This window comes from Nannospalax galili, unplaced genomic scaffold (assembly GCF_000622305.1).
Source record: "Nannospalax galili isolate Female #2095 unplaced genomic scaffold, S.galili_v1.0 scaffold381, whole genome shotgun sequence".
Lineage (NCBI taxonomy): Eukaryota > Metazoa > Chordata > Mammalia > Rodentia > Spalacidae > Nannospalax > Nannospalax galili.
In genome coordinates, this window is record NW_008347312.1 from 1,509,841 (window position 1) to 1,526,041 (window position 16,201).

General features: G+C 47.7%; 1 protein-coding gene across 2 annotated transcripts in view; it reads right to left on the minus strand.

The window, feature by feature from the left end:
• The window catches only part of Eef2k (eukaryotic elongation factor 2 kinase), an 84,166-nt gene that overhangs the window by 12,678 nt on the left and 55,287 nt on the right, over positions 1-16,201 (minus strand). The window contains exons 7-15 of one of the 2 annotated variants that reach the window (XM_008843829.3): positions 12,507-12,656; positions 11,278-11,410; positions 10,892-11,019; positions 9,605-9,806; positions 6,857-6,924; positions 3,540-3,617; positions 2,592-2,654; positions 408-542; positions 57-245 (exon numbers count right to left, since the gene is read on the minus strand). In XM_008843829.3, coding sequence (XP_008842051.1) covers positions 57-245; positions 408-542; positions 2,592-2,654; positions 3,540-3,617; positions 6,857-6,924; positions 9,605-9,806; positions 10,892-11,019; positions 11,278-11,410; positions 12,507-12,656 — 1,146 coding nt within the window. The remainder of the gene's footprint in view (positions 1-56; positions 246-407; positions 543-2,591; positions 2,655-3,539; positions 3,618-6,856; positions 6,925-9,604; positions 9,807-10,891; positions 11,020-11,277; positions 11,411-12,506; positions 12,657-16,201) is intronic. The other variant, XM_008843830.3, reaches the window with a different exon arrangement.

Here is a 16,201-nt window from a genome sequence, read left to right on the forward strand (position 1 = left end):
GGGGTGAGGGACTGGTTGAACTCCTCACTTTGGGCTGTGTCCACACACCCCCTCACCTTCAGAGAGACATCAGCCAAGATGTGGTGGGGCAGCTGCGAGTACATGAGTCCCAGGCCCACGATAGCCTCCAGCTCACCCAGGTCAGCTGCATGCTCCAGATGGAAGACAGCTGACTCTCGGTCCCACTCCTCATCCTTCTCACAGAAGCGTCCACCTTCGTGGTAGCGCACCATGGCCAGATGAACCTGCCACACAGACTGTAGCGTTGGCCTGGCTGCCTGGGAGGCCAAAGCCACACCCAAGGGCCACCCAGTCAGCCTGCAGGAGGAAGCAGTTAGTGGAGGCCAGACATGGAGCCCAGGGCTCAGGGTTAGTGCTGAGGGCTCTGGAATGGGCATCACCCATACCTTCCCCAAAACAGACTTCCCGATTTTCCTTTCATGGTCCAGAGCATTAAGCCTTTGCACTTCCAGGGCCACAGCCGAGGGCCTCGGCAGGTGCAGGCGGGAGGGATTGAGCAGGTTCCACGTCTCCACGCAGACCTGATGGGAGAGACCAGGTGGGTGGAGTTTAAAGGCCAGAGAAGCCAGGGGCTGGGGCTAGATGTGCTGCCACAGTGACCAGCAGCCATCACTATAGGAGGCTGGCTGGAAGGCAGGGGAAGGCAGCCCTTATGGTGTCAAACTTTATTGGAGAAACATGGCTCTAATTCTTTTGATTTGCTTCTGGTATTTTGAAAGAGGGTCTTATTCTGTGGACCACATCAACCTCAAACTTTCTGTGTAGACTAGGTTGGCCTTACACTCTTGATCCTTCCTCCTCAGCCTCTCAAGTGCTAGGATTACAGCAGTGTACCATTACACCCAGCTCCAGGGCTCCAATTCTAATCATTCAATTCTAATCATTCAAATGCCACCAGCTCATGGGTACTGACAGATGGCAGCAACAGGACACAATGGCCAGGAAAACAAGCTGTCACAGCTCTGAGAAGCGCTTCTCCCTCATCTATTAACCTAGAGACTAGGGTTAGGGCTCAGTGCTAATAAGCCTTCTCGCCTAGACTGCCCTTCATGCCAGGCACCAGTAAAGTGTGACTTCAGCAAATCCACCTGCTTCCTCAGTAAGTGGTGCTTCAGAGAATGGGTTTAGAAAACACAGGCCCATACGAAGAAGGATCCAGTCCAAAACACCAACAGTGACTTAGCCGAGTAATTCTGTCCTGCTCCAGGCTGGAAAGGCCCCATCTGATGAGAAATAGCTCATGATAATCACCAGCATCTCAAAAGAGGCAAGAATCCAGCTTGCTGGGATGGTCAGGGTAAGGAGGTATCTCTGGGTCCAGGTGTAGAGGACAGGAGAATGAACGGACAGAGGAGAAGAAAGCACTGTGCAGGCAGGAAGGACTTTCCTTAGCAAAGACTGACAGGTGTGAGGTTCAAGGTGTGTTTGGGTCAGATAGAGACTATGTGGAGTGGGGCTGGCCTTTCCTAGACATGCCTGATACCAACCATCACCGACACAATTGTCACACACACACACACACACACACACACACACACACACATACACACAAGTGGTTGAAACACAAGTACATTAAAAATGGTATGTAAAATTCCATCAGCTTTCATGTCTTAGGCATGTATGAAACAAATAAATCTCCTGTTTAGGTCTAACTTCAAGCTGTCTCACTGTGTATAAGCAAATATCACTAAATTGAAAAAAAAAAATTGAAATCCTGGGCTAGGGAGATGGCTCAGCGGTTAAAGCACTTGCTGTGTAAATCCAAGGACCAGAATTCAGATCTGTAGAACCCACATAAATACTGGGTGGGTGTGGTGCCCCACCTGTAATTTCAGCTTCAAAAGGCAGAGGCAGGGGATCCCAGAGCAAGTTGGCTAGCAAGACCAGTCATATCAGTGAGCTCTGAGTTTGAATAAAAGACCCTGCCTCAAAGGCTAAGTTAGGAGAACTATTGAGGATGATTCCCAACATCAATTAGGCTTCTACATGTACTTATACACATATACACTCATGAAAAATGGGAACAGGAATGAAAAAGTCCCAAATCCAAAACATTTCTGAGCCCAAGCATTTCAGAACACAGCCTGGCCGGGCATGGTGGTGCATGCCTTTAATCCCAGCACTGGGGAGGCAGAGGCAGGCAGATCTCTGTGAGGTCAAGGCCAGCCTGATCTCCATAGCGAATCCAGGCCAGCTGGGGCTACAGGGAAACCCTGTCTCAAAAAGACCAAAGAAACAAAAAACAAAAAAACACAGCCTGGAGCAGTCAGGAAATCTGAGGAAAGTTGCTCAGGATCCATTTTCTCTTACGTAGGAGGTAGTGAATACTGGCCCATCTCATTGGGGAGCAGCAAAGAGTGAACTGGTAAAGGCTGTGAGCATCCATCAGGCACTTAATCCCTTAGCTGTAGCTGTCACCTCCCCTTCTAGGATCATCTTTCTTCTCCCCACAGATACCCTGGCTCCTTGCCCGGGACAGGGCCTCCAATATACACTCTGCAAAATGGTGAGTGGTATGACAGAGGAGGGGAAATAGTGACAGAGCTGAAAGAGCTCCTAAGATGCATTACCCGTCCAGAGCTACCCAGGCTGTCCTCGTCAGATTCAGGCCTTCGGCTACCATTGGAGTGACCCTGTGAGGAAACAGACTGAGTGACTTTTGGGGGAACAGGAACCAACTCCTGGGGAACAAGACCAGCCCTCCCAGAGGACCCCCCCCCTGCCCCAGGAGCACTAGTCTACCGTTCTCCAGGTGAAGCTCAAACTATTTGCCAAGCTGACAGGAGGACAGAGCCTTCCTGTCCCCCTCTCATATGAGCAGATGGAAATGACCCAACGGTACAGGACTCAGCATGAAGCCATTGGGAAAATGGTGTTCAGTCCTTCCTCTGGCCAAGAATTCTGCAGGTGTCACATTCAGAGTCTTATAGCTGAGCCCAGACCTCATAGCTGAGCAACTGGCCTTAATGCACAAACTCCATTTTGGCACATGGTGCTGAGGCTGCCTCTACCTAGAGACTGCTGTGAGGGAGACTAAGGAAGCAGACCTCTGAGACCTGCCCCAGAACTGCCAGGTCCTTTCAGCTGCACCCTCCCACCGACACCAGCACCAGTCAGCCACCTCTCATACTACCCAGCATCCACTCTGCTGAGCAACCAAAAGCTCCATCTTCACCAAAGATCTGTTCGTCATTTTCTCTTGTCTTTGTTTTTTGCTGGTGGTTGGTTTTTTTGAGACAGGGTCTCCTTAGGGCTGACCACAAGCCTCCCAAGGGCGCCACCATGCCTAGCTTGTCAGCTGATTTCAATGTCGTATCCCAGTCTGTTTTCTCCTTCCTTGTCCACATTCACTGTTTCACCTTCTTCCTTGCCTCTGACTCTGCTTGAAATCTGGTTTCCTATTTTAATTTTACTTGTTAGGCTTTCAGACCCAACTCCCATTCCTCCTCTGGCTTTACATCCTCCTGGATGATATGAGGCAACAGAGGTCTCTGGTGTCATGGTCTGGGGGTGCTTACATGGTCTCGGGGCTCGGGGTAGTCCAGCTCACTCCGCTTCTCACTTGGGTATCCACTGTCTCCGCTGTTCTCAGAGTCCTGCAGAGAGAAGATTATCCTAGGGTCCTAGTGGACCTCTGAGTACCTGATAGTAGTAGTATTAGAACATCCTAATCATTTTCATCACCTTTGTCCCATTACCTATTTAATATCATCTTCTTTCTGCTTCCTGCTGATAGGGAGACCAGAGAGCAGTATAAAGTAGTAACAAGGCACCTAGGCTCTGGAACCACTCCTCCTGGGCACGAATGAACCCTGACTTTGATACTTGCCAGCCAGGACCTGGGCAATTGCTCAACTCTTCTATGCTTTCTTTTGCTTAACTGTGTGGATTCACTCTAGAACCTATACCAAAGAGCTGTTATGATTTGGCTATAAAATGAGCTCCCCAAAGGGTCATGTATTGAGACTAGTGTTGCTACTGAGAGGGGAATGGATCATGAGAGGGCTCACTCCACTCATGAGGTCAGAGCTAGATGGATCATTGGGAGGTAGAGTCTGACTGGGGGAAGGACATCACTGGAACACTCCTTGAAGAGTACATCTTGTCCCTAGATCTTCCCCTCTCCTTGCTGCCCCCTCTCTCCTGGCCACAGTGAGGTGAGCATGCATTTGTCACTGAGCTCACCTCATCAGGGCCTAGAACCAGTGGAGCTAATTAACCACAGATTGAAGCAAACAGCAAGAAAAAAAAAAAAAAAATCTGTCCTTATCTATTTAGTTTGTTTTTGTTTTGAGAACAAAATGGTCTCACATAGCCCAGGCTGGCCTTGAACTTTTGATCCTCCTTCCTCCACTTCCCAAATGTTGGGATTACAGGTGTGTACTACCACATCCAGTTTATGTGATGTTGGGATGGAACCCATGCTAGGCAAGCAGTCTACCAACTGAGCCTCAACAATAGCTCCCATCTATTCTCGAATAAAACTCTAAAAGGAATAAAAAAATAGTCTTATAAACTTTGAGACGTAAATTAAAAAAAAAAAATCTGCCAAGCCAGGTGTAGTGGCATACACTTTTAATCCCAGCACTCCCAAAGCAGACACAGGTGGATCTCTGTGAGTCTGAGGCCAGCCTGGTCTACATAGGGAGTTCTAGGTCAGCCAGGGCTATATGAGACCCCATCTTAAAAAACAAAAACAAAAACACCAGGTGTGGTGGTGCATGCCTTTAATCCCAGCACTCGGAAGGCAGAGGCAGATGGAGCTCTGTGAGTTTAAGGCCAGCCTGGTCTACATAGTGAGTTTGAGCACAGTTGGGGCTACAGGGAGACCCTGTCTTAAAAAGACCATCCCCGACACACACACAAAAAAGCTACCAAGCTTTTACAACTATCATGGGGGCTGGAGAGATGGGTCAGCGGTTAAGAGCACTGGCTGCTATTGCAAAGGACCTGGGTTCAGTTCCCAGCACCCACAAGGCAGCCAACAACCATTTGTAACTCCAGTTCCAGAGGATCTGATGCCTTCTTCTCACCTCTGCAAGCATTGCATAACACTGGTGCACTTACATACATGCAGGCAGTACACTCATAAACAACAACAAAAAAAATCATCTGGCTGTGGTGACAATTCCATACATATCATTTATTAATACTTTTCTTTTTTTATATCTATTTATATATTTTTAAGTTTTTATTTATTATTTTTATTTTATGTGTATGCCTGTATTGCCTGCATGTAGGTAAGTGCACCCATGTCGTGCAATGCCCGTGGAGGACAGAGGGCCACTGGATCCCCTGGGACTGGAATTACAGACAGTTGTTAGCTGCCATGTGGGTGCTGGGATTTGAACCCAGGTCTTCTGCAAGAACAACCAGTGTTCTTAACCACTGAGCCATCTCTCCAGCCCCCTACTTTATTTATTTTTATTTTATGTGTATGAGTGCTATGCCTGCATGCATATATGTGTATTACATGTGTGCAGTTCCCATGGAGGCCAGAAGAGAACATCAGCTTCCCTAGACCTGGATTTAAGGACAGCTATTAGCTGCCATGTGGGTGCTGGGAACCCAACCCAGGTCCTCTGAAAGAACAGTAAGTGCTCTTAACTCCTAAGTCATCTCTCCAGCCCTATTAATACTTTTCTAGTCAAGAAACTTAAGGGGTTGGAGAGACAGCTTGGGGCTCAGCAATTATGAGCACTGGCTTCTCCTGCAGAGAGGGTTCAATTCCCAGCATCTACATGGTGGCTAACAACCACCTGCAACTCCAGTTCCAGGTGATCTGATGCCTTCTTCTGACCTCTTCCGGCATTGCACAATATGGATGCACTTACATACATGCAGGCAATATACTCATACACATATAAAAATATAATAAGTAAAATATTTTTAAAAAAAGAAACTTTAAAAGGAGCCAGGGAACTGGAACCTTTGGGGCAACCTGAAAGGACAATGTAAAAGACCCTGTGCAAGTGCAGCAATTCTGCTGTCACACTCTTAAAACAACTTAACCCTTATTTATTTTCTTTGTGTGTTCGGGGGTGGCAGGGGATGCTGTGCGTGTACCACAGCACACATGGGCAGTCAGAGGATAACCTGTGGCAGTCAGTTCTATCCTTTCACTATGTAGGTTCTGGGCAATAGAACTCAGGTCATTAGACTTGGCAGCAAGCATCCTTACCTGCTGAACCATCTTCCTGGCCTCTGAAATCACACCTTTATTTTTTTGAGACAGGGTCTCACTGTGTAGTTACAGCTGGCCTGGAACTCACTATGAAGACCAGGCTGGTCTTGAATGCACAGAGATCTTCCTGCCCCTCAAGGGCTAGGATTAAAGGCATGCACCACCATGCCTGGCCCAAGTTACACTCTTGATTTTGTTTTTTAAGTTGATACTATAACATGCTTGCATGAATGCAAATGTGATGCCTTTAGTTCTTCAAACTGAGTCAGCCTGAGCAGCAGGAGGCATCCCGTGTGTCTAACCAGACAGCACTATGGTCATTGTACTCTTAGGTTCTATGTCTGAGACCCAGCAGAGGGGTCCCCCAAGTCATCCATCCTCACGTGTGTGGTTAACCAAACCAGGGCCCAGCATGGCATCGCTAGAAGGATGCATGCTGCTCACTTGGAAATGCTTTCACCTGGTCATCTCTGGGGATAGTAGTGGACCCAGTTCCTCTAGTGAACAACTCACCCTGGACAGGAGGCTAAGACTTACATACATCCTTACCACCTGACCCAATGTGGTGAGTGAAGGTGGAAATGACTGAAGCAGACCTGGGCTGGCCCACCCCTTCACCACCCTGGGGACAGCAGCTTCCTCTTCACTTACCCGGTGATTGTCCACATGGTCATGGTCTCTAGGCCCCATGTTATCAAGGTCTCCAAACACCAGCCAATCTGAGCAGGGAAAAGCAGAGGTAGTGATGCAGATGTGCCCAAGACCCACCTGTGGCCTACAGCAGACCACACCCACACCCAGGCTGGCCTCCAACTCTTAAGTGATCAGCCTCCTTAGGGCTGGGGTTATAGATGTGCACTACTACACCCAGTACTGTATTTCTAATTTCTAGTGAGGAGCACAAAATTAGAGAAGGGGGTTGTCAATCCCTTGAGAGTTCCTTCTCAAAAATTCTAAGTTCACCACTTGCCAGCCAAGGGATCCAGAGTAAGAAGTCTCACCTCTGCAGCTCTGTTGTTTGCATAGTTGTACTTATAATGCACTTATCAGCATGTCAGCTCTGAGTAAAGTGCAGTTATGACAGAAGAAAAACTATCTATATGTATGGGTCCCAAGGAGTGGCCCTCAGATGACTTCCAAACCAACCATCTCCAGATAGTTACCTTTCTGCCCTATGCAAGTTCCACCCAATCTGTCTTGATGACCATTTTTATTAAATTTGTAACAATCGGGGCTGGTGGAGCTTAATGCTAGAGGGAGCCAAGCAGGAATGAGGCCTGAACGTGTGCACAAACACACACACATAAAGTTAATAAGAATGGCCTTTACATTTTCAAATAGTTTTTAAAAAATCAAAAGAAGAAATTTTTTTTCCTTTCTTTGAGACAGGATCTCATTGTGTAGGCCTGGCTGGCCTAGAACTCACTATGCAGACCAGGCTGGCCTTGAACTCACAGAGATCTGCCTGCCTCTGCCTTCTGAATGTAGGGATTAAAGGCATGTGCCACCACATCTCACCTAAAAGAATATTTTATAGCATGTGAAAGTTAGACAAAATTTAAATTTCAGTGTTTGGCAGCTGGAGAGATGGCTCAGCGGTTAAGAGCACTGGCTATTCTTGCAGAGGACCCAGGTTTGATTCCCAGAACCCACATGGCAGCTAACAACAGTCTGTAACTCCAGTTCCAGGGGATCCAACACCCTCTTCTGACCACCAAGGGCATTGCATGATACGGGTGTACCTACATATATGTAGGCAATACACTCATACACATAAAATTAAAAAAAACAAGTAAATATAGCATAAATTTCAGGGTTTGTAAGCCAAATTTGTGTGTGTGTGTGTGTGTGTGTGTGTGTGTGTGTGTGTGTGTGAGTGTCGCTACAGGTACATGTGTATGCATGTGCATGTGGAGGCCTGAGATCAACCTTGCTTTTTGTTTCTCAGGCACCATCTACTTGGGTTTTTTTGAAAGCATCTCTCATTGGCAGGGAGCTTGTCAAGTAGGCTGGCTGGCCCGAGAGCCCCAGGGAGCCTTCTGACCTACCTCCCCAGTGCTGGGATTACAAGTGTGTGCCACCACATTTTGGGTTTTCTTACATAGGTTCCGGGGATGGAACTCAGGTCTTCATGCTTATGAGACAGGCACTTTACCCACTCAGCTACCTTCCCAGCCCTGTGAAACAAACTTTTTGGCACATGGCTATACTTATTCAATTAAGAATTGGCTCTGGCTATCTTCAAGCTGCAAACACAGTGGCCATATGGTCAGTAAGGAGTAAAATATTTACTCTCTGACCCCTTTAATGAAAAGTCTGTTGATGCCTGCTCCATTGCTAAGGTCTCCCAGTGGGGACGTCTAAATGGCTGCTTTAATGTTCTGACATTAAAACCGTCCTCTCCTCTTTCAGCACACTCCTCACAGCTTTTCCCAGAGGAATGGATGGACACATTGTCCTTCTAGCGCTTTAGACCCAAACCCTAGTGTCAGCCTTGTGTCCCTCTTCCCTGAAGACCTCAGGACAGCCACCAGCAAACTGCACCCTCAGCAACAGAAATGATTCAGCTCTGCCCTTTCCTTTCCCTCCCTGCTCCCTTTCCCCCCTCTCTCCTTCCCTCCCTTTCTTCCTTCCTTCCTTTCCCCCATCTCCTTCTACCATATGGGTTCCAGGGATCAGACTCAGGTTGTCAGGCCTGGTGGCAAGTGCATTTACCCACCGAGTCATCTCACTGGCCCCAGCTTTGCTCTTTTGACTTTCTGCTATGATGTTAATAGATTTCTTAATGCTGACCAATCCACAGATTTAACTGTGACACGTTATTAGTTAGCTGTTTGTTAGTACTTTTATCCACAATTTTTAAAAAATTATTTATTGTTTTTATTTTATGTGTATGAGTGTGTTGCCTGCATGTATGTGAGGGCACCCATGTCGTGCAAAGCTGCGGAGGTCAGAAGAGGATTCCCCTGGAACTGGAATTAAGGACGGTTTGTAGCATCATGCAGGAGCTGGGAATCAAACCCAGGTCCTCTCAAGAGCAGTCAGTGCGCTTAACTGACTGAGCCATTTCTCCAGCCCCTTATTCACAATTTTTATACTGTACATATATAATGAGGTTGAGATGAAATTTTCTTTTCTGTGTATTTTATCAAATGTCACTATAAGGGTTTTGCTAGTTTTGTACAACACACTGAAACATGTTACCATGCTTTCTGTGACAGAGGCTGTTATTATAGCATTTGGATGACCCGTGTCTTCAAAATTCATTCTGTGAATTTACCCAGAAAGCCACCCAGCCTAGTATGTCTGATTTTCCATCATGAATAAAACTGGTATGGCTCGTTCTACCTGGTCCCTACCCCTCTACTCACGATGTCCAGGGACCAAACCACGACTCACTGAGGTGGTCCAATTTCTGGCTGTGTGGTGTGGCTGAAGATGGGGAGGAAGGGAGAGAGTCAAAGGTCACATCGCTCATGTTCTCATCCCCAGAGTTCTCTGAAAGTCGAAGAAGCAGGGGTGGCCGGCTGCTAGAGAGGGTCCTTATGCGGGGGCTCCCACACTTTTCCTCTGTCCCCCTCAAGATGGTCTTGGCTGATTGCTGGGGACATAACAGGGTTATTCACGTTATGCAAGCGCTCCTCTGGGGAGCTGTTACAGTTTGTTTTATGCTGCAGTGACAACTTGGGGAGGAAAGGGTTTCTTTCATCTTATGCTTCCAGGTCAGAGTGTGTCACTGAGGGACATCAGGGTATGAAGTCAAGCAGAGGCAGGAACCATGAAGGAATGCTGCTTACTGGTTTGCTCAGCTAGCTTTCTTCCACAGCCCAGGTCCTAGGATCCCACCTGCCTAGGGATGGCACTGCCCACAGTCAGCTGGACCCTCTTATATCAATTAGTAAATCAAGAAAATGTCCCACAGACATGCCCACAGGCCAGTCTGATTGAAGTTGTCTCAATTGAGACTCCCTCTGGGCTATGTCAAGTTGACAGCTAAAGTTAACGAAGAATAAAAGGCTCCTTTGAACATGAAACCCTTTCACATAACTATTATACATGCGTAATAGAGAATCTTGTCGAAAGAAACAATTCAGGATTAACTCTATATTGTCTGAGAAGGGGTATACAGGATGGAACTCAAAGGGGCTGCTGCTGCTAGTCCATGTTTCCTAAAATGCTGGTAGCCCTGACCTAGAAGTATACCCCCAACACATGTCCAGAGTCCCACATTGATCTTCGTCAGTAGCCTGCATTGGTTTGTGAAACAGGAATGAGGTGGGGTGGTCTCACTCTAGACACAATGACATGCTCAACAGGGCAGGTCTAGGTCTAGTCACTCATTTTTTCAACACAACACACACGCATGCATGCACACACGTTATGCAAGCACTCCTCTGGGAATTGTACACACACACACACCACACACACTTTCTGTTACTTCTGTTTCTACATGTTTTCCTCACTCTGGTTGCAAATAGGCCACAGCCAAGCAAACTCCAGGTACTACATTATGGAGATGCTTGGGAGGACTCTGTATACTAAGTTGGAGGGGATGGGTTAATGCACAGATGGGATGGATCTTTCTAGCACTGCTGGGCCTGGTCACCATCCCACAGGGAAGCAGAGCCTGTTGTCTGGGTGGCAGAAGGGCTGGTCAGTTGGAGCAGGTTCCCACTGGGTACCCACCAATAGCTTGGTATTCTGATTCACCATGTCCTGTTCCCGTGGTGAGAGGTCAAAGGGTGCGAGGCCCATGCTCTTGCAGATCCGGTTGCAGGCATGGGAGTAGAAGAAGAGAGCCATCCCCCGGACACCTGTGGGCGGAGCAGGGGTGTCTAGTGTGTTCCTTTTGCCCCATGACAAAGGGGGACAGTGGGGACAGCAGAAATGTAGCCAGGCAGGTGGAAAATACATGAACTAGAAGGTTCCAGGTCAGGCATGTCAAGCTCCCACCTCCATGAACTCAGGAAGGGCCAAACACTGTCAGTCTGTTTCCTTGGATGTAGGAAAGAGCTAACAGATTTTAGAGGAGCACGGTCTCTATGGAAATGGGCTGGCTTTCCCCCACTTACCAAGGTTGCCATCTCCAAAGTCAGTGCCAGTCTCGGTGTGGATCTGTGGGTCAGTGTAAAGGTCACCCACGCCCTGGATGTCCACCACAATCAGCTGATGACCGGAACGCTCAAATGTGAAGTGGCTGAAGGCCTGTGTGGGGCAGGGAGGGAAGGTGGCTATAACAGACCAGGCTGTGGGCTGAGCAGATACTGGCCAGCCACCTTATTGGAGGCTGTAATACTAAGGATCTGCCCACAGTTGGGGGCTTTCTCTGCAAGGAGTTTTACAAAGTAAAGGACAAAAGGAGGACTGCTCAATTCTGCAAAGACCTCAAGGATACAGGGCTTATGGTCATCTTAGGAGTGCTAAAAGAAATTCTCACAGGGTGGCAGGTGTAGTGCCTTAAAGAATCTTCTTCAGAGCTGGGCATGGTGGTGCATGCCTTTAATCCCAGCACTTGGGAGGCAGAGGCAGGCAGCTCTCTGTGAGTTCGAGGCCAGCCAGTGAGTAGCAGGCCAGCTGGGGATGCAGGGAAACGCTGTCTCAAAAAGAATTTTCTTCAGGGCTAAGGAGATGGCTCAGTGGTTAAACAACTTGCTATGCAAGTGTAAAGACAAGAGTTCAGATCTCTAGAACTCATTTAAATGCCAGGTAGGTATGGTGGCCCACCTCTAATGTTACTCTCAGAAGGTAGAGATGGGATCCCCAGAGCAAGCTGGCAAAAAGATTAGACATACCAGCAAGTTCTGGTTTGACTAACACCCTGCCTCAATGATAAGGTGAAAGAATGATCAAGGATGGTTCCTAACATCAATCTCCAGCCTCCATATACAGGTGCACACACATGCATGCCCACCTACACATGTGCCCACACACATGCAAACATGCAGATATGCATGCATACCACAGACACACACATGGAAATGGAAAAGGAAGAAGAAAAAAACAATCTTTTTTAGGAGCTGGAGTGATAGATTCCTGTGGTAGATTGCCAGCCTAGTATGTTTGGGACTCTAGATACACACACACACACACACACAAACACACACACACACACACACACACACACACACACACACACACACACGTTCAGAATGTTCTAATAGAGTTGAGGGGCCTCTGGAGATGTAAGAGCCCATACCCACAAGAGCCTTCCTATCTAGGGTTGAATTCTGTCAGGCTTCACGTCAAAGGGCTAGGGTGGATGGAGAGTAGAGGTGTGGGCAGAGTAAGCCCAGGGCCTCACCTGTGGTGTTAGACGGATGTTGTCATCACGGACAAAGCCTGAGTTGGAATTGTACTTGATGTACTTGCCCTCAATGTAATGCTCCAGGTGGAAGAGAGGCTGGCCGGGTCTGTCCTTCAGCTCGATGATGCACATCTGCATGATATCCACCTGGTGGAAGGGTGGGGAGCAGGCTCAGGTGGAAGGGCAGGACTGAGGGGCACTGTGCTCTGTCTGGGCTCTGATCCTGACTCCATCATTTATTAGCTTCTCTGGCAAGAAATGCCGACTATCCCCAGAATCTATTCTCCCTCTTTCCTTTTGGTATGAAAACCCCTATCCCTGGTTTCAACAGAATGCACTGCCAGGTTCATGAAGGGATCACACTGCTTAGCCTCCCTAGACACTAGGTGTGACCATGTGACCATGCCCAGCCAATGGGAAATGAGCAAACATCAACAAGGTCATAATTGTAGCCATCCCTGCCAGGGAGACTGCTTGGGATTGACAACTAGAACCATATCAACAACAACCCCAGGAGGTGACAGAGCAGCAGGACAGAAGGAACCAGATCTCTGGATGACTTCAGAGGCACAAAGTACCAGCCCACCCAGTGCCACTGTTACACAAGTGGGAAAGAAATCATTCTGGGTAAGTACACATTTGTGGGTCTGTTTGCTAGCAACTCAGACTGTACCTGATACTAATACTGTAAACTTGGGCAAGCTATTTCACTTTAGTGTGCCTTATTACCTTCACCTACAGACAGGAGGATGTCAAACATAGTACAAAGATTAAATTTATTAATGCACAAACAGGTCAGTGTTTACATCATTAGCATTGTAAGCTGTGATTTGAATGTGAAATGCCTCCTACAGGCTCATGATTTTAGATACCTTGTGCCTAGCTGGTGGTGCTGTAGAATTTTTTTTTTATTTACTAACCTTTATTTTATTTTTATTTTTATTTTATGTGTATGAGTGTATTGCCTGCATGTATGTAAGTGTACCCATGGCGTGCAATACCTGCAGAGGTCAGAAGAGGGCATCAAATTGCCCTGGAACTAGAGTTATGAATGGTTGCTAGCTGCCATGTGGGTGCTGGGAATTGAACCTGGGTCCTCTGCAAGAGCAGCCAGTGCTTTTTAACCACTGAGTCATCTCTCCAGCCCTATTATTATATTATTTTTTAATGTTTTATTATTTTTATTTTTTTATGTGTATTGCCTGCATGTAGGTAAGTGTACCCATGTTATGCAATGCCTGCAGAGGACAGAAGAGACTGTCTGATCCCCTGGAACTGGAGTTACAGACATGTAGGTGCTGGGATTCAAACCCCGGTCTTCTGCAAGAACAGTGTTTTTATCTGCTGAGCTAGCTCTCCAGCCCCCCTATTACTATTATTCTTTTTTTTTTTTTGGTCCTTTTTTTTGAGATAGGGTCTCCCTGTAGCCCCAGTTGTCCTGGAACTATGTAGACCAGGCTGGCCTTGAACTCACAGAGATCTGCCTGCCTCTGCCTCCCAAGGTGTGTGCCAGCACTATTATTTTTGTTTTATGTGTATGAGTGTGTTGCCTGCATGTATGTAAGTGCACCCATGCTGTGCAATGCCCATGGAGGTCAGAAGAGGGCATTGGATTCCCTGGAACTGAAGTTACAGACTGTTGTTAGCCACCATATGGGTGCTGGGAACCAAATCCAGGTCCTCTGCAAGGGCAGCCAGTGCTCTTAACCACTGAGCCATCTCTCCAGCCCCTGGTGCTGTTAAATATTTAAAAGGTAGAGTCTCATTAAATGAAGAGGGTCACTGGGGCAGGCCTTCAGGTTTTAGAGCCTGGCTCCACTTCCCGTCTGGGGATACAGTGTGACTGCCTGCCTCATGTTCTTGCTGCCATACCTTCCCTACCAATTGTGAGTCAAAATAAACCTTTCTCCCTTAAGTTACTTCTTGTAACTTATTTGGTCACAGCAACAAGAAAAGTAAATAGTGGTTCTTTCTCTGCAATGGGGAGTACAAGAAAAGCTGATTTGCTTTGAATTTTTTTCCTTTTTTTTTTGGTCTTTTTGAAACAGGGTCTCCCTGTAGCCCCAGCTGTCCTGGAACTCACTATATAGACCAGGCTGGCCTTGAACTCACAAAAATCCACCTGCCTCTGCCTCCCAAGTGCTGGGATTAAAGGTGTAGGCCACCATGCCTGGCTCAAGTGCATGTTTAATTTTATACACAGTGACACACACATACTATGTGTGGTTTGTAAAGTGGAGCAACAGGGACCTATAGTTGTTGCAAGGACTCTGTCATGGCAACTGTCACCCTCAATACTACCCACAACATGGGAAGAACCAGGTTTGGGCTTCAAAGGCAAAGAGACCACCCAGAGAGGAGTCACCAGACAGGTAGACCACAGTTGCAGAAGCCACAGGAGCCCAGAGATGAGAGATGAGGCCTTCAGCAAAGACAGCTGTAGTTCCCAGCACCAACTTGTGGGGAGGAAGAGGGAGGATGGTTTCCAGAAGGTTCTGGTCTCCAATATGGCTCAATCCTTACAAGGAAGGTGTGGCAGGGTCACCTGTTTGGCTGGAGGGCTCAGTTGGGTGAGGGGCAGTGGGACAGCTGAGTAGACAGTCAATGCCTGCTCAGAAAACCACACTCATCTCTTCCTTTAATTCAGCCTTACGATCACTTACTCAATACCTAGGCCCTAGGGACAGAAGTAAACAAGACACAAAGTCTCAGCCTTCGGGAGAAAGCAACTAAAATATTAACTAAATGGATAGGATGCTGTAAGATCATGTTGCTTCAAAGAAAGGAAAACAGAACAAAGCAGAAATAACATGGCAAGGGTGGCTGGGTGGAAGGGCCATCTCATTTACAATGGGCTCACTCATCTGGCCTTGCTGGAGAGGTGACTTGTTCAGCTGAGACCTGAACTGGGAGAAGATGCAAGGATTGGGGAATAATGCAGGTGGAAGGCACAGCCAGAACAAAGGTCCAGGGGTGGGAAATATGAGAAGGGAGGAAAAGAAAGGAAACCAGGCCAGAGTATAGTAAAATGCTGAGGTCATAGCCTCTAAGAGTAGGGACTGTGGCTTATTAGGTCTATCCCAAGTACGCTTAGACAAGGGCTTTATAAGCAGGTGACTGATAAATCCTATTGGCTGCCTGGGAGCATGGGTCTCTTGAGGCACCCAGCTGTCACAGCCAGTATCCAATAAGTGCTCAGACAGTGGATATTGGCAGGACAGAGGCATAGAGCAATGTTTGCTCAAACACTCACAGGCAACAGGAAGTTCTGCTTGGCACCAAATCTAACACTGTAGGGGTCAAGGGGAGGAGCCAAGTTGGCTGGGGACAGAAAGGACTAGGTTGGAGCCCTAGCTCCATCCCTGCCTGGTTGGGCAGTGTGCTGGATAGCTTTAGTGTCAAGTTGACACACCTGGGTTGAGGGAGCCTCAATCGGGGAATTGCCTCTATTGGACTGGCCTGTGGCCATATCTGAAGGGCATCTTCTTGATGAGTGATGTAGGAGGGCCCAGCCCACTGTGGGTGGTGCCACCCCTGGGCAGGTGGGCCTGTGTTGCAATATGAAAGCAGGCTGAGCAGGGGCCAAGGGAGCAAGCCAGTAAGCAGTGTTCCTCCATGGCCTGTGCTTCAGCTCCTGCCTCCAGGTTCCTGCCCTAAGTTCCTACCTTGGGCTCCCTGATGAACTGTGACCT